The sequence below is a fragment of the Anabrus simplex genome, chromosome 1 (assembly GCF_040414725.1).
Source record: "Anabrus simplex isolate iqAnaSimp1 chromosome 1, ASM4041472v1, whole genome shotgun sequence".
Lineage (NCBI taxonomy): Eukaryota > Metazoa > Arthropoda > Insecta > Orthoptera > Tettigoniidae > Anabrus > Anabrus simplex.
This window is the reverse complement of record NC_090265.1, coordinates 1,561,301,610-1,561,320,562: the sequence shown is the minus strand read 5'-3', so window position 1 is coordinate 1,561,320,562 and position 18,953 is coordinate 1,561,301,610. Positions and strand designations below refer to the sequence as shown.

Genomic DNA, 18,953 nt, shown 5'->3' with positions numbered 1-18,953 from the left:
TGATGCACCTCAATGACAGTGGTCATTGTTGTCAATGAAAATGAATTCAACACTATATTCATCCTTAAAGGGTTGTACAAATGGTCAAAGAACTTCACAGGTGTACTACTGGGCAGTTAACATCCCTCAAATTGGTATCAAAGGTGTGTGACGGCCATGCATAATCCCAGCCCAAAACATTACACTACCACCTCCAAATGCATGCACCTCTTGAACATGCTGGTACTTTCCACCGCGTCCTTTATGTCTCCATACCATTTGTCATCGTGTATCTGGCCTAAGTATTATGCATGTTTCATCTGCAAACATGACATTATTCCATTCATCCAGCTCCCAATTAAAATGTTGGATGGCTCATCTTCTCTTCTCAACATGATGATTCTTTAGTGGAACATGTAAAACCAGTCAAAACTGACCTTAATTAGTCTCTATGCAGCCAACTGCATACATTTTGTGAAGATACACAGACCCTAGTTGCCCTCACGAATGCATCTCATAATTGTTGAACAGTTGAAGTTAGTATTCTCTGTACTGTTATGCCGATATACTGATCTTGACATGGCGTTGCCACCCTCACTCATGGTACATATCCCACATTTTTGTCACTGCACTTTGGGTGACCCTAACATGCATGATACTGTTGCTTGTGTATGTTCACCCCGAATCAATATTCCAAACTTTTACTCATTTTATCCAATTTTTAAAAAAATGAGTTAGCAGTAGCACTGCCATCTTGGTTAGGTTTGTGATAATTCTATCATGAAAGTAGGTTTCAAAACTTACCTTTTCCCATAGAAATCTGTCACCAAAGTTAGGCTATTGTTCCATAACTCTCCTCATCCATGGCACTTGTTATTCCAAAATTCACCTTATACAATCAATCAATAGAAAAGGATTATTTCAGCACATGACTTCACGATGCAATTTACCTGCAGTTTATGTCAATTGTTCATGATCTATATAAGTATTTTGTGCACTTTTGTGCTCTGAATACAGTGTATTAGGATGATGGGGAATATTACTCCTGTTACAGAAGGTAAAGTGAGAAGAACATGGTCTGGATTCCTGGAGAAAAACTAAGGAGAAAAGAGAGAGGTGGGCTATGAATATTACATCCTAATATTTAGTTAAGACCTTTAAAATACTGTAAAACCTCATTGATACATTTCTGCTGGGGACAATTTTATTTTGTCTACTTGAAGTATTTTAATTTTGTCTTCATTAGTTAATGATTTCTTCTACATCTCAAGTTTCTCATCAGAATGTTGAATACACAAACCTATTGGCACAAAGGATTAGAGCTGAGTTCAGATGGTAGAGCGCTGGCCTTCGGAGCTCAACTCACAAATATCCCACATTTTTCATCAGTTAAGACAATGAGTTGTGTAACTCACTTTTTGTTTAGCACTGAACCCACAGATTTGAATTTATTCACTATTTTCTTAATTCTGTAATGCAGCGGAACTTGCACTCTAGAAAATCATGGGATTCTCTTCTCACCCTCCTAGCATATTCATGCTTTAAAATTCTACAGCACACAAAAATACACTGTTCAACACTTAATTCAAAAGCCATGAAATGCACTAAACTGGTCAATTACTGCTGTATAAGAAGCAATCATGCATACGCTGTACGGAAGCTTGATAAATAATTTTAATTTCTGTGTCGAAGTTAACTTACTTCAAAACTACCTTATAAAGATTTTCCATCAAATCAACACTTGTTATGTACTGAAACAGTTTTATCACACTAGACCAGTTTCAACTCATACAGATAAAAAGTTATAATAATATATCGTATGTGATGTAATATCAAACCATTGAGGATTCTGGAAAATTATTCCTGAATGTCCCATTATTTCAAAAAACAGATTGAATGTAACTAATGTTACAAATAAATAAGTTATGGTGCAGTATGACTGAACTTCTTTCTTGTAGAACTCTAACACTTCTGTGAACTGTGGATATATTTGTCTTTTCTGGTTTGTAATTAAACTAATATCAAATGGGCCTTATTAACAAAGTTCTGTCTAACATTAGCAATATATTGGTGTCTGGGAAAGGAACATCATTTAATGTGATTATTGCTTGTTATTGTGACATTATGCACGGAGAAACAGTAAGCTTGTGATGTTTGATGTCTATTATACAACTTGTGGTGTTGAAAATATGTGAATGGTCCCTTCCTTGCCCATGTTGTCTACCAAGGCAGGGTACAGCTAACACTTCAAGCAGTAGGAGCTATATGAATCAGGTGGCAATTGCATTATCAACTTGCCCAGGCACAGCAGCTTGACTGAGGCTCACAGAATATATTAACACTAAAAGGAAATTCAGTTCAGTTTTTTAATGATACAGTACAGTCTAAGTAATCCACTCCTGTAGGGACCAGAGGGGTGTCATATTAGTGGAAAAACTGGATTATTGGGATTTACAGGCAATAACTTCTAGTTTATAGAAAATTTACACTGTTCATATTTAACAAGGTTATAAATGATAACCCTGTTTCTCACCTACATCCAGTTTCTTAAGGATATCACAGTTTTCACTTGAACAATGTTTTGTGCTCATGTTTCTCTAAGTTCCACATTGTTCATGTTCCTATCTCTGTACGACTTGATTGTTCAAACCACTGTTGATACATGCACATGCAAATATGTAGTTGCATAAGGAACACAGAAATGTAGCATAGGCTACAGTAGTGTCATTACAATAATCCATGTGAACGGTAACAAAGAAGTTAGTGGACTTTTGTAAAGAAGAAATGCAATTTCAATCCAGACATTTCAATGAATGCCAGGCAGGAAAAAAAGAAAGCTGGATAACAGGATGTGCTGGACTACTGAACAACTGAATTATGGAGCTATACTAAACTGGGTTAAGCAAATGTATCACAACATAGTAATCATTTAATGAAATTATGTTGAATTATATATTTTAACGTGATATAATACGGTATATAATAAATTAAACAAGTACAGTCTGAGGATGCATGATAATAGAGACATTTTGTACTCACTCCTTATGATGGCTTTATGAATTTAAAGTAGTAGTTTGAACTGGTTTTTAATAACTGAAGCTGTAGAGAAGGATCCTTGGATGCATTTTGTACTCATACATTAAACTACATTGGACTAGACAAAAGATTTTCTGAATGGGTGGCTATATTTCTAGAAAATATAACTCAGAGAATTAGGTCCGATTCATTGGCTGAATGGTCAGCGTGAGGCCTTCGGTTCAAAGGGTCCCGGGTTCGATTCCCGGCCGGGTTGGGGATTTTAATCATGTTTGATTAATTCTTCTGGCTTGGGAACTGGGTGTTTGTGTTTGTTCCAACACTTTCCTCTTCATATTCAGACAACACACTACACTACCAACCACCACAGAAACACACAATAGTGATTACATCCTTTCATATAAGGTTGGTGTCAGGAAGGGCATCCGGCCATAAAACAGGGCCAAATCCACATGTGCAACATAGTTCGCACCCACGACCCCACAGGTGTGGGAAAAGCCGTAGAAGAAGAAGAAGAAGAAGAAGAAGAAGAAGAAGAAGAAGAAGAAGAAGAAGAAGGGCTCAGAGAATTAGAGTACGTGAAGCTTTATCTGATCCTGTAATCATTAAGAGGGGAATTCCTCAAGGCAATATTAATGGATCTTTATGTTTTCTTATATACAGGGTGAAGCGTAATTCGCGCACTCGGGCGTCGCAGCGCGACTCCTCACATGCCAGCAATAAAAAAATGTATCTTACAAAATTTCGTCTTGCGAGTATATCCGGTAGAAAACGGACGTTAAAGAATAGCAATCTGGCAACACTGTAACCATATGTAGGGTAACTATCGCTGTCAGCCAGACCACATCGTGCTGTACAGTTGGTGCAGTGGGTAGAATTTTTGGTTGGCATGCAGGAGGTCGATGGTTCGATCCTGGGTTGAGGAGCATTTTTTATTTGCTAATTTCCATCTGACATTACCTACTGTGATACAGTAAGACACCGTTTCTGAGGTCACATGTATCCTACATTTACAACATAATAATAATAATAATAATAATAATAATAATAATAATAATAAAAAGAAGAAACATCCGTGGTGGAATGAAGTTTGCGAAGAAGCACTACAAAGAAGGGCTCAGAGATGGAAGAAATGGAACTCAACTAAGAAACCAGAAGACTGGGAGGCATTCAAAGCACAAAGGAAAACAACAGCTAAAACCATAAGAGGTGAACGAAAACATTATGACACACAGCAACTAAAGAAACTAGAAGAAGATTTCGTGAAAAACAATACACGTAATTTCTACCAGACATTCAGGAGGAACTTAACAAGATACCCCCAACCCTATGCTTCAAAGATGACGAAGGAAATCTAATCACTGGAAATGAACAGAATTGCCAACACCTTGCAAATTATTTCCAGAAACTACTGAACTGTAAAAAACCTGAGGAAACTCTAATGTTTGAGAAACCCAAGAACCAGACACCAGACTCAGAACCACCTAATAAAGAAGAAATCAGGGGAATAATAACAGGACTGAAGAACAATAAGACGTCAGGTGAAGATTCAATAGTTGCAGAGTTATTGAAATATGCCGGAGAACACTTAGTGACTCAGCTAGAAGCACTGTTTGAGGAGATTTGGCAGACGGAGAGCATCCCAAAGGAATGGAAGACATCATTAATACACCCGCTGCACAAAAAAGGAGACAGAACAAACGTTAACAATTACAGAGGAATATCATTGCCACCAGTTGCCTCTAAAATTCTATCCAAGGCACTACAAAACAGGACTGAAGGGATAATAGAAAAAGAACTTGGTGAATACCAGGCAGGAATCCGGAATGGGAGATCATGCAGCGAGCAAATTTTCAACCTAATCTCCATAATACAACTACGTGCACTCACAGCCAAAAATCTAGTGATTGTATTTGTGGATTTTAAGAAAGCCTATGATTCAGTCGACAGAGCAACCTTGATAAGCACGTTAGAAGAGTTTGGGATAGATAAAAAAACTAGAAATTTAATCAAAGAAACCATCACTGACACTACATCACAGGTTAAGTTTATGGGTATGTTGTCAAAACCATTCAAGATCGAAACAGGTGTCCGACAAGGGGACGGGATGTCACCACTTCTGTTTAATGTTATACTTGAAAAAGTGGTCAGAGAGTGGAGGAAGAGACTGACGGAATTAGGGGTGAAAAATGGAATATCACTGGGAAGATCTGGAGTCAAAATTGACTGTCTAGCATTCGCAGATGATATGGAATACTGGCAGAAGACACTGAAACAGCCAAGGTACAAATTGAAACACTTCAAGAGACTGCTGTAAAGACGGGACTTCAGATATCCTTCGAAAAGACGGAACTAATGATTCAGGACAAAAAGGATCCGACACAAAATATTGTCACCAAATATGGAACAATTAAAAGAGTACAGAAGTTTAAATATCTAGGGGAATGGATAATCCCAACAGGACTACCAGGAATAGCATTACAGGAAAGGGCAAGAAAAATGGAAGCAGCATACCAGTTATGTCGAAATGTCTACAATAAAAAATCAGTTTCATTCACTGCAAAAATCAGACATTACAACACTGTCATCAAACCAGAAAGTCTATATGCGATCGAATGTATTCCACTGAACAGGAAGGGCTTACTAGAAAACATTGAAAAGAGAGAAAGAAAGATCTTGAGGAAGATACTAGGGCCCAGGAAAGTGGGTCAAGAATTTAGACTGCGACCAAATGAGGAACTATACAAAAGGACCGAAAAAATCACAACATCCTTCAAGAAGAGAAGACTCTGCTTCTACGGACACATTAAAAGAATGCCACCAGAGAGAACAGCCAAGCGAATTCTGGAATACATGGAGAACAGGAAGACACAAACAAGCTGGCTTAAAGGGGTCGAGGAGGATATGGAGGAAAATAATATATCACAGCAGGCAGTGTACAACAGACAGGAATACAGAAAAATCATCAACAAAATTAAGGTATTCCAAGATCAAAGTAACAAAAAGCAGACCGGCAACAACTGGTCACGAGAACGTAAAGAAGCCCACTCCGAAAGGATGAAGAAGTACTGGGCCGATCGAAAGAGGAAGAACCGTAAATGAATGATGCTTAACGTGGTCCATAGTAGACCTATTCGAAAACAAGAATAATAATAATAATAATAATAATAATAATAATAATAATAATAATAATAATACATTGAGATACGTACTAAACAGCATGTGGTTACCAGATGCAACACGCAATGTTGAAAGGCAGAATTATTGGGACCATGGTGATAACACATACAAATTGTAACCGAGTTTGGACATTATTCGCAGAGCACGTTGCTAGGCCTACTGGTAACGTAAGGCCCTAACGAAATGTAATGGACCTGAACTAGGCAAGAATAATAGTTGGTACTAATCTATGGGACCATTGGAGGAGGGTACAAAGAAAACAGGTTTCACATCTAGTAGATGAAGTGGTGCGAATAAATTCACTCCCACGTCGCGGAAAGGGCGCCTTTCAAAGCTGACCAATGAAAATGATTGTTCGTCCATTTCTAGGATCGTAGTATGTAAGTGCAAATGGTTTCTAGAGGACCCACTGCAATCGCTGTTGACGATTAAGATGCCAGATACCATACCACCTGGACTACATTTACGAAATAAAAAACATACGCCTCAACCCAGGATCGACCACTTGACCTGCTGCATGCTAACCCAAAACTCGATCCATTGCACCAACTGTACAATACGAGTAATGTCTGCTGACAGAGGTAGTTACCCTACATGTGGTTACAGTGTTGCCAGATTGCTAATCTTCAACGTCGTTTTTCTGCCGGATATACTCGCAAGATGAAATTTTGTAAGAGACATTTTTTTATTGCTGCCATGTGAGCAGTCGCGCTGCGACGCCCGAGTGCGCGAATTATGCTTCACGCTGTATATATATATATTCATGATATGAGTAAAGAACTGGAATCAGAGATAAGACTTTTTGCAGATGATGCTATTCTGTATAGAGTAATAAATAAGTTACAAGATTGTGAGCATCTCCAAAAAGACCTCAACAATGTTGTGAGGTGGACAGCAGGCAATGGTAAGATGATAAACGGGGTTAAAAGTCAGGTTGTGAGTTATATTAATAAGAAAAGTCCTATCAGTTTCAATTACTACATTGATGGGGTGAGAGTTCCTTATGGGGATCACTGTAAGTACCTAGGTGTTAATATAAGGAAAGAGCCGCAGAGTATCCTTTCAAGAAACATTGTCCAGTCCTAGCGAGTTTCAAAGTAACAGGTCAGTCAACCATAAATTATAAGATAAAATTCTGTAACTCTACGTCTCAGATTCTAAATAAAAACATTCTAAAACAAGATAAGAGCAACCTTGATGATCTAAGTAACATAATACTGAAGAAAGATCTAGATTCTGAGGCTTTTGCATTAGAAATCTTCCTTAAATCTGCAACTACAACAGTTGAAAAAAGAAGATCACAGAATTGGTTCCACCAAGCTTGTTACTTGCAAAGAAAACAGGTAATGCATGCTCTACAGTACATGTAGCAAAAGCAAGTAACAAATCAGAAGATATAGAAAATTATAGCCATCTCAGGAAAAAAATATAAGGATCTCTTAACCCATCAGTTCATACAGTTAATTTTTTGTATTTTATTTCAATTTATCTACACATTTCTATTCTCACTGATTGCAGAAACACGTTCCAACAATCAGACAGTTCATACAAGTGATAATTTGATTTACACAGGCCGTCCGATATATCGGACGTTATGCACTCAGGTCAGTACAACGCTAGTTACTGAGCATTAAGTTGTACAATAATGTTGGAAGCTAGGTAATGTTAAAGTGTTGGATTATCTTATCCAATTTACACTGTAAAGTAGATCTACAATTTCCGCGAAAGACTTATCGCAATACTGATATTTACGGTTATGTATTTGCTGATTATGATATCCACAGAAGCATTTCAGCTGAAGTCCAAACTGGTCAAGCTGATCCACTCTTTGGATGCCACTACAGGACTTCAACAGCTTTCATTCCGGTACAGACACTTTGCATATTTTTTTAATGCTGGACCACCTTGATGCACCGCTTATTTGTAGTTCGTACCAGCAGTGACAACACTGTTGTCATTCCAGTGCACCAGCAACACACCACCAAAACTCCTGCAGTCATATGATTCTCTTCTTTTTACTGTCTGCCTTTCTTTGAAGGGGATACTTCTCTGTCTGGTTTTCTTGAAATGTCCATGTTCCACTTATTCCCTTTGAAGCCAGATGTCTTACCAATTTCAGGAATGTAAAGTAGTAGTCAAAGAATATTGTATTCCCTATGTTTGATTCAGTTCCACCTGCATCAATGAGAGGTAGGACTACACTTCCTCCAAGAAATCATTTCAGCCTTTCATTTTACATTGCTGTATACACTTGGAAAGGTGGAAAGGTATCCTATAGCCACTGGCAGAGAAAGGAGTCTAGCAGAATTTCACAATTTTCTGCATCATCTGATTGTGGGCCAACCACGGATATTCCCATTCAAAGAGGTGTAAAGCAAGGTGACCCCATATCTCCCAAGCTGTTCTCAGCAGTATTAGAAATGGCCATGTCAAAAATCAACTGGCAAAGTACAGGAGTCAATGGGAAAAGGCTGAACAATTTAAGGTTTGCAGACAACATTACACTTTTGGCCAATGACATCAATGAACTACAAACTCTAATACAAGATCTTGTCTCAGCCTGTCAAAAAGTGGGATTATCCATGAACCTTTATAAAACCAAAGTAATGCTCAACAAATGGGCCCCAGCAGGAAAGCTACATGTGGGAAACTCCACATTACAACAGGTCAGTGAGTATGTCTATCTTGGACAGCTTGTAAACATGAAAGGGGACTTAAGACTGGAAATCTTCCAACGTATCAAACTAGGATGGCAAGCCTACAGAAGAAATTCTTCAATCTTCAAATCCAACATGCCAAGCCATCTAAAGAAGATAATCTTTGAGCAGAGTGTTCTCCTTGTACTGACTTACGGTTGTGAAACATGGACATTGAGCGAGTTTGTTACGCAAAAACTCAGAAAAGCCCAAAGAGCTATGAAACGGTTTATGCTAGGCTTCACGAAGAAAGACAGGAAGAGAGCAGATTACATCAGGTCAGTCACAAAGGTTAGTGACATTTTAGAAAGGGTGTTTACCCTAAAACGGCAGTGGGCAGGCCATGTTGCTCGGAGAACTGATGGTAGGTGGACAAAGCTTGTGCTTAAGTGGAGTCCGAAAGAACATCTGAGACCTAAGGGAAGACCACCGGACAGATGGGATAAAGACATCCGGAAGATTACTGGGAGCAATTGGCAGAACATTGCTCAAGACCGTCCCAGATGGAGAGCCCTCAGGAATACCTACCTTGTTCGGACTTAAAGAGGCCACATCGCAAAAACGATTGAATATGGCTGATAGTGATAGTGATAGTGACATCCACAGAAGCATTTCAGGTGAACCAAACTGGTCAAGCTGATTCACTTTCTACCAACGTAATTTAGATTACCCTTGTATTAATCTGTCATTACCATCAACAGTTTCACACCCGTCATCAGGAGGTTTGATGTGCTGCTCCTCTGCATGTGTTGGATCTTCCTCCAAAACTTCCAATATTTCCCTCGCCATCCAACTAGTAAGAGAATACAAATGTCAGAGAGTAAGACTCCCTGTGCATAGCGTCCGATTTTCAGGACAGCTATATTCACAAGCCTCTGTCACATCAATAATAAGACCTAATTGACATCCTTGTGTGTTAGCACATTCAAAGGAGTGTCAACAATATGGTCCATATCAAATTTTACAATTATTGGAAATATTTGTTAATTCATAAATAAAAATCTTGACTGTTGCACAAAACCCTGTACTATCTTGCCGCCATGCTCGCAATACGCGTGATTCAACAATGAATGGTAAGGATAATGAATTATGTATTCTTGGTTCTTGTTAGCTACAACCTTTCTGAAGCACAAGAAAGTATTGTGGGCTTAAAACCATCCATAAATTTCATACAATTTTTTTTTTTATGATGTCCGATTTTTCAGACGCTATGCACTAATGGGTTAAAGAGTACATGAAAGGCTTACATTGAATTGCAAGCTAGCAGATTGGTGTCGGAGGCAATGAAGGATCCTCATTTAGTGTTAAAACCTAGGAAATCACAAACTGCTGGTAAAATAGACATGAACATCTGGGAGGTTCATTTCAAGATCCTGAATCAACAAAATTCCTCATATGCTTACTTGAAGAAATCCAATGGAACAGTGTACAATGACTTTGCACTATTTACACAAGAGGAGGTGCACAAAACCATAATAAGCCTAAAAGACAGAAAAGCTTCAGGACCAGATGGCATTTATAGTGAGTATCTAAAGACAGCCGTGGACATTATACTACCATCTCTCACAAATCTCATGAACCTATGTCTACAATTAGGGGACATACCGGTCGGGTGGAAAACTTCCATAATAAAGATGCTCTACCAAGGGCGCACATACCCGGGGGCAAGGTGGGGCCGCGGCCCCACCCTAGCTCTCAGGGAAAGGCAAAAAACTAGTCTAGTCAGGTGTTTTCCTTACAAGAAAATGATTTAAAAGTCAGTATTTCATAGAAGCAGCAGTACCATTCCCTACCAACAGGCAGGGGATACCGTGGGTTATTCTACCACAGAAAACAAGTTGCCATTTATCTTCCAAAATATTAAAAATACTATGAACCCCCAGGTCTGGCCCCTCTCCCTACAAACTGTCATATGGGCGCTGATGTGCTCTACACAGGGAAAGGTGATTTACATGATTCTAACTCTTACAGGGGGATCGCTTTGGAGAACAACCTATTGAAGTTGTTAACAAAAGTTTTAACAGAAAGACTAAATGAGGAAATAGATGAGAAAATTGCGGAAGAACAGTTCGGATTTAGAAGAGGTAGAAATACTACACAGGCAATAAGTAATTTACTAGATTACACAGAAAATTCTATCAGGCTTCCAAAGGGAAAATTTCATGCTGTGTTCATCGACTTCACTAAGGCATTTGACACCATAAATTGGAGTATCATCTCTTCTAAACTTGATACACTAGTTGAGAAAAATAAAGTTCTCACTAACCTGGTACATAACATGCTGAGGAGAAACACAGTCATAATATCAGACAATATAAGAACTTCAAAAGGGATTACTCAGACTAATGGTGTCCTGCAAGGTGACCCCTTCAGCTCTCTATTGTTTAATGTCACCATTTAGGATGTTGGTCAAGTGATAAGAGGATCATCACAGAATGTGAGAATATACTTATATGCTGACTACATGGTAGTAGGTTCAGAGGATATCTCTGAAGTGCAGAAAGCATTAAATGCTCTGGAGGTCTGGACAATATCTAATCAACTAGAATTCAATGAAAGAAAGACTGAACACATGATCTTTAGGAAAGGAGGGTGGGATTCCCCTCGAGATGTATTGACTTTTAAGCATGAGCCATTACGAGTTGTAAATAACTTAAAATACCTTGGCTTAACCCTTCAGACGACTGCACATTCTTATAGAATACACATGACTAAGAGCAATAGCAGCAATAAAAGCAATATATGACATTAAGTTTCTTACTAGATAATCTTTGAAGACTGCTATGATGCTATCTGACACAAAAATAATTCCTATTCTAACTTATGGTATAGAAATTATTTGGGACAAGTTGACAAAGAATGATCTTAGAACGTTAGAAAAGGTCAAGGCTCACTACCTAAAGACAACATTGGCTGTATCTAAATACACAAGATCAAGGCTCGTCTATGAACTCACCGGAGAACCTTTTCTAATCGAGACGCTGTGATTAAAGTTCTCCTTACCATCAACTGATAGCTGGAAGAGGCTACTGGAGGAGAGGGAACAGAAGAAGAAAGAAATCTGGTTAGAGTTTTACTCCACTGAGGACATGGTGAACAAGACTTGGGCAGACACAAACCAGGCGCTGCAACACTTTATGACCTTAATGGCTGTACATGAATTCCATCACAGGATTTGCAAGTTGAAGTCTTTCCACGACCCAAGTAACGTGTGCTTGTGTGAACCCTGTGATAATCATTGTGATTGTTATCATGTTGTTAAATGCAAAAGGCTAACTAAGTCTCTCATTGAGTTCTGTATGACTGATTCTCTTTAATAAATGCACAATTTGTGTGCTATAATAATAATAAGGAAAGATCTTCATTGGGGTAATCACATTAATGGGATTTTAAATAGAGGGTACAGATTTCTGCACATGATTATGAGGGTATTTAGGGGTTGTAATAAGGATGTAAAGGGGAGGACATGTAAGTCTCTGGTAAGACTCCAACTAGAGTATAGTTCCAGCGTATGGGACCCTCACCAGGATTACTGATTCGAGAACAAAAAAAAAAAAAAAAAAAAAAATCTAAAGAAAATCAGCTTGATTTGTTCTAGGTGATTTCCGACAAAAGAGTAGCGTTATGAAAATGTTGCAAAGTTTGGGCTGGGAAGACTTGGGAGAAAGGAGACGAGCTGCTCGAATAAGTGGTATGTTCCAAGCTGTCAGTGGAGAGATGTCGTGGAATGACATTAATAGACGATTAAATTTGAGTGTTTTTAAAAGTAGGAAAGATCACAATAAGATAAAGTTAGAATTAAAGAGAACAAATTGGGGCAAATATTTGTTTATAGGAAGGGGAGTTAGGGATTGGTATAATTTACCAAGGGAGATGTTCAATAAATTTCCAAATTCTTTGCAATCATTTACAAAAAAGCTAAGAAAAACAAATAGAGAATCTAACACCTGGGCAACTGCCCTAAATGCAGATCAATGTTGATTGACTGATTGATTGATTAATTGATTGATTGTTCTAAGAGATAATTTGGAAACTACTGGATGAACATCGGCCTATGAAGTCTGTTCTTATGGCTGTTTGGAGAATGGGGAGCAGGAGCCAGTAACAGCTTCCCCTGACACTCCTTATAAATGCCTCAGTGTTTTCCATCTATTTTACAAGTATTCTTTCAAATTTATGAATCCCTGAAGCATTTTTCCAGTCAATAACAATATGCAACAACAGGAACATTTCCTAATGCTGTACTGTAGATGAAGTCATAACATCAACAAAACCCCTCCCTTCATGCACATTGCTTTAACCCGTTGGGTGGGCGATGCGGCAAGATCCACGGCTACAAGTCACTTGCTCAGTGGGGAACGCGGATATATCCGCCGATTCAAATTATTATTTTTTTCTCAGTTGCCTGCCTGCAGAGGTTTATTTTCTTTTCAGCAGCATATTCCGGATGAGTCTGCCCTCCGATGTGAATTTTTTCAACTATGTTCTCCCAATACCTATGTGTCATCCATGAGTTGCAACATAAAGAACACAACTGACATCCGGGCAAGAACAACCTAAGGCCTAATAGCTCCGCGCTGAAGCTTTAGCTCACCGCCTAATCGTCCCTTGGATGTAATAATATTGCTGTTGAAGGGATTTCTAGTGATTATGACAATGAAAAGACATCTCTGATGACATTTTACAACTGTGACCTGATTTATTATCCCCTTCCTTCATGACTGGAGTGTGTGTTTATCGCGAGTTACACAACATTTTATTATCGCACGCATCCATAATATTTTATGATTTCCGTCCAAACTGCTGAGACCAGGGTTCTATTCGATCCTTTTTCTTACATTTTTTCCGCTAAAATATCTGTAACGAATTACCGGCCCCCACTGTTAGAGGAAGATGATTTACGGGTCATATTAAACGAAATTTTGGAATTTAGTGGGGAGAATTGTGGTATTAGTGAAGTAAGTTCTGCCGAAGGGGAATTCGTAAGTGACAGGAAATTACGTGGAATAAGTACTGCAGGCTCGTAGCTGGTGCAAATGTTCAGCAGTCGCAAAAGAGACGACACATGTTCGATTCCAGTTCAAGTAGCGATCATGACAGTGACAGTTGTGACGATAATACTGATTACAATCCAACCATTGCAAGTTCTTCATCAACTTATACTGAAAATGGACAAAGAAATTCCCACTTTGATCTAAATTTCCATCGTAATGTAAAGAGAGTGTTTTTAGGGAAAACAAAACTGAGGGAAATATTTTAATTACTTTTTTATGACGAGATATGCCAGAACATAGCTGAACAGACAAAAGATGCCGAGCAGGAAATCACACATAAAACCCAGTTTAGTAAGACGAAAGGTAGGAATCGAGATCAAGACCGTGTCCGAACAAATAAGGACAAAATAAAGCTTCTTATGGCCATACTGTTGCCGCAGGGGATTGTACAGAAACCTAAATTAGGACATTATTTCTCGCAATCGCTTGTTCACTACACCTATTTTCTATGAGCTGATGACACAGAAGAGATTTTTTCTCGCCAGATTGAGTGGCCTGGCCGGCCTCCTGACACCAACTTGGCAGGTTCGATTCTGGCTCAGACCGGTGGTATTTGAAGGTGCTCAAATACGTCGGCCTCTTGTAAACAGATTTACTGGCATGCAAAAGAACTCATGCGGGACTAAATTCCGGCACCTCAGTGTCTCCGAAAACCGTAAAAGTAGTTAGTGGGACGTGAAGCCAATAACATTATTATTATTATTATTATTATTATTATTATTATTATTATTATTATTATTAGATTTTCCTCTACAGCTTTATACATATCTCTGACAATGAGGTGAATAATGCAAAACTTCCTCCAAAAATATACAAGATAAATCCAATATTTGACCACCTGTTAGCAAAATTTTCGGAAGCTTATACCCTGATGGCAAAATGTCAATTGATGAGAACGGCTAGGGTGTAAAGTTTACATAACAAGAAAACTATCGCGTTTCAGAATGGAATGATATAAATTATGTGAAGGCGAGACAGGTTATATAACATGACCTGCTTCCGTGTGTATCATAATGAACAGCTGTAAAAGACATAACACTGTGAAGACTGTAAATACTGTAAATATTACCTGTGTTGTGGTGTAATGTAGTCCGTTTATGTCACTTAGTAATTGTAGGGAGGCTATATAAACTTGATCCCTCGAAAACGCAAACCAACATAACATAAAATTTCGTGAGTATTATAATTTATTCCACTGCACATCTTTTAATTTTATGTAAACTTTGTAAATCTACAATTTACATATACAGAAACATTTATTTCAAGGCAGAGATTGATAGTAAACTGTCTAAAATATTCAGGTGAAAGTTATTGTATAAACAAAAACCAGAGCTTGCTGTTAGGAAGAAGCAATCTCGATATCACAGTGTGAAAGCACTTAGTACGTTTTTGCACAAAGTATTGAAAAATTAAAATAATATAATTTTTCAAGAATTAAATACATTATATTCAAGTAAATATTTCTCTTCTGGCCCTTCAATAGTTCATTTTAGTCTAAGATTGTTTTTAATCAAGTAATTAAATATTTTCTTCAATCAGGGAAATCGCTCCCCACCTGAGAGTGAGCTAGTGTGTACCGAGCTCCCCGCTTAAGGGGTTAACCTTCAATCTAGTGAGTCATAGAAAGACTTGTTTGCTTCTGATAAGAACTTCCAGCATCCATATTTAGCAAGAAAAGACCATCTGACTGAACAGGTAAAGCAGAGATGTTGCCGACACATTGGGAGTTGTACTGTAAATCATCTTCTCTGAAACGCCTGCTACTTTAGGCCACACAACTTACTGAGCTGTATGTATCTGAAGATTGTAATACAGAAGATCTGCATAAATTCATTACTGGCAAATAAAATGGTCTGCTATATAGTTGAAGCAAAATGTAAATCACTGATCAACATTAACCAAAGGTCTGTGGAGATGACATACTGGTAACACCACTTTAATTCCTATATAAACTATGAAACTGACTATCAGTTACCAAATGAACTATGCTGGAAGGGCAATAATAATTCAGTATCTTACCCTTTTTGTATCTTCTACAGTGACAGGCTTGTAGCTTGCTGACAACATCTTCACAGATTCCATATATGCTTCATACATAGCATACTGGGCAGACATAAAATGCCTAGTTAGGTCAATCTGATGTCTCAACATTTCATTTAGTGCTGTTTCCACTGGTTTTTGAGAAACCATTGCTGAAAATGAAAAATTAGAGGGTGATATCAATAAATGAAGTTCAGAACAACATACAAGAAGGGAAAAGAATTGCTCGGAGAGAACGCAGGACCACTGAGTATAAGATGACATGCTACTTCAGTCCTAGTAACAAGGAGTTTGGAAGAATAAGGCTCCACATATTCTTGACCTTTAGCCTTGCAGCTGGTTTGCAGGCTAAAGCTCCTTCTAAAGTTGCAATAGATAGGTGCATGTTTATGGTTGGCTGCCATGACAACGAAGTTTATGCTTAGCTAAAGCATGTTTCAAGTCGAAGTGCATTTCTGTCTCCAGACCCTTCTGGGAGAGACAGAAGTGTACTGTAGCTTCCTTAGGTAGTCTGGCTTACTGACACAGTCAAGAGAGAAGTATTAGTTACATTTTAAGTCATCCCTTGCCCCCTTCCACATTATAAATATCTCATTCAATCCTCAGTACCAGTAATTTCAGTTTGTGATTGTCTTTCAAACAAAGTGGTTAGATTTGTTTTTTCAAGTACATATATGTCCGCCTCCATAGCGTAACGGTTAGTGTTATTAGCTGCCATCCTCAGGGGCCCGGGTTCGATTCCCGGTACTGTCAGAAATTTAAGAATGGCAGGAGGGCTGATACGTGGTTTAAATGGTACATGCAGCTCACCTCCATTGGGGGTGTGGCTGAAAAGAGCTGCACCACCTCGGGATGAGGACACGACTTTACTTTTTTTTTTTTAGTACATATATGTTAAAATTACCTATTGTGCTGTGAAGTTCAAAGAATTGTTTTATGTTTAAATTAGTGTCTTGTTATAAGTTACAACTTCATATTCATATTACAACGTAGATGTCTCAAAATTTTATTTAGTGCTGTTTCTGCTGGTTTTTGGGAAACCATTGCTGAAAATGTAAAGTAGAGGGTGATATCAATAAATGAAGTTCAGAACAACATACAAGAAGGGAAAAGAATTACTCGGAGAGAATGCAGGTCCACTGAGTATAAGAAGACATGCTACTTCAGTCCTAGTAACAAGCAGTTTGGAAGAATAAGGCTCCATATATTCTTGACCTTTAGCCTTGTGTTTGACTTGCAGGCTGAAACTCCTTCTAAAGCTGCAATGGAGAAGTGCATGTTTATGATTGATTGCCATGACAACTAAGTTTATGCTTAGCTAAAGCGAGTTTCAAACATATACTGTAGTTAGTAGTTACAGATACCATTGTAATGTTGCACGTGACTTTCATACTGTATGAAGAGTAATTTCAAGCAACACTGAAACTAATTTAGGTTAATCTTTATTTACATTAATATTCAATTGGTGGTGGGGTCACAGAATCCCTCTTCCAAAAGCTTCACATGTAGTTCTGCAAAATGCTAATGACAGTAAGAGGTAGACAGTTATAAAATCCCTGCTACTGCCATGGATAGAATTTTAGATATTGCAACTGGGATCCAAATTAATTACCGAATGAACTACTAAGGGTTGTTCTGCCCAAAGGCAGGTCCAAACCTCCGCAGAGGTGTTCCTGAGCCGGAGTTTACGTGCAGTAGGGTGGCCAGTTCCTTTCCGCTCCTCCATTCCCTTACCCTCCACCAACAGCACGTGGCAACCCATCCAACTCCTGACCATGCCCAATGTTGCTTAACTTCGGAGATCTCACGGGATCCGGTGTTTCAACACGGCTACGGCCATTGGCAAATGAACTACTGAAGATCACATATTTATTATGGATGCTTTCACAAGTCATTGCATTCCAATTTTATTATGCTGTTTGTCTAGAACAGAATATTGGATCCAAAAATGAGGTGATTTCGTCTGCTTGCACAGCAACATTCTCCCCAGTTTTCACTAGCAATAAAATTATGCCCATTGAGAAGGAGAAAGTGATGAAAATGAAAGTCAAAACTATTGCCTGATCCATATGCCATGTCGTACCTTGAAGAACATGGAATGAATCATTACTCATCTTTGCAACATTGTGTCCATATGAATTTGTCAAAGGATGATGAAGAACAGGTGCCATTCATGTGGCTAGTTATTGCTAGAATGATATTGGGAGAAGGATGCAGTAGTCAATATGACATTTTTAGACCTGAAGAAGGTATTTGCTAGGATGTCTCATGATCTCATTTGGCTTTGCACAGCTCTGAAGCCAGAACTGAATGGATGAAACTCCTGTAAACAGCATGGTCAATTGTCCAGCTCGAGTTTCACCTCCTGTGACATCTACGTAGGAGTCCACCAAGACTTGGCTTTCTTACTACAACAATTTATCCACTGTATGGATAAAATAATTGTAGAAATCCAGTCTTCTCACATAAGGTCTCTTGGGCACTTGAGAGTCACACAGAACTCAAGAAACAGAGACAGCAGTGAAAGACCCACCTCAACATCAATGGAATTAGGCTTAATGCTCAGAAGACTGAGTATGTGGAGAGTTGTCCCCAGACATGTGATAGTATCAGAATTGATGAAGGAGAACTAAAGAAGCAAGTACCTTGGTTCAGTCAGCTTTTAACAATGACATACAAGTATATTATGAGCCTAGGACTTCATTAGCAATTTTAATTTTTTTCCTAGTGGCTTTACGTCGCACCGACACAGATAGGTCTTATGGCGATGATGGATGGGAAAGGAATAGGAGTTGGAAGGAAGCAGGTACAGCCCCAGTATTTGCCTGATGTGAAAATGGGAAACCACGGAAAACCATCTTCAGGGCTGCCGACAGTGACATTCGAACCCACTATCTCCCGGATGCAAGCTCACAGCTGCGTGCCCCTAACCGCATGGCCAACTCGCCCGGTAATTTTAATCTTAGAT

At 38.6% G+C, this 18,953-nt stretch overlaps 1 protein-coding gene across 1 annotated transcript in view; it reads right to left on the bottom strand.

The window, feature by feature from the left end:
* The window catches only part of LOC136862355 (uncharacterized protein C19orf44), a 30,949-nt gene that overhangs the window by 6,883 nt on the left and 5,113 nt on the right, over positions 1 to 18,953 (bottom strand). The window contains exon 2 of the mRNA XM_067138877.2: positions 15,965 to 16,137. Within this exon, the coding sequence (XP_066994978.2) occupies positions 15,965 to 16,137 (173 nt within the window). The remainder of the gene's footprint in view (positions 1 to 15,964; positions 16,138 to 18,953) is intronic.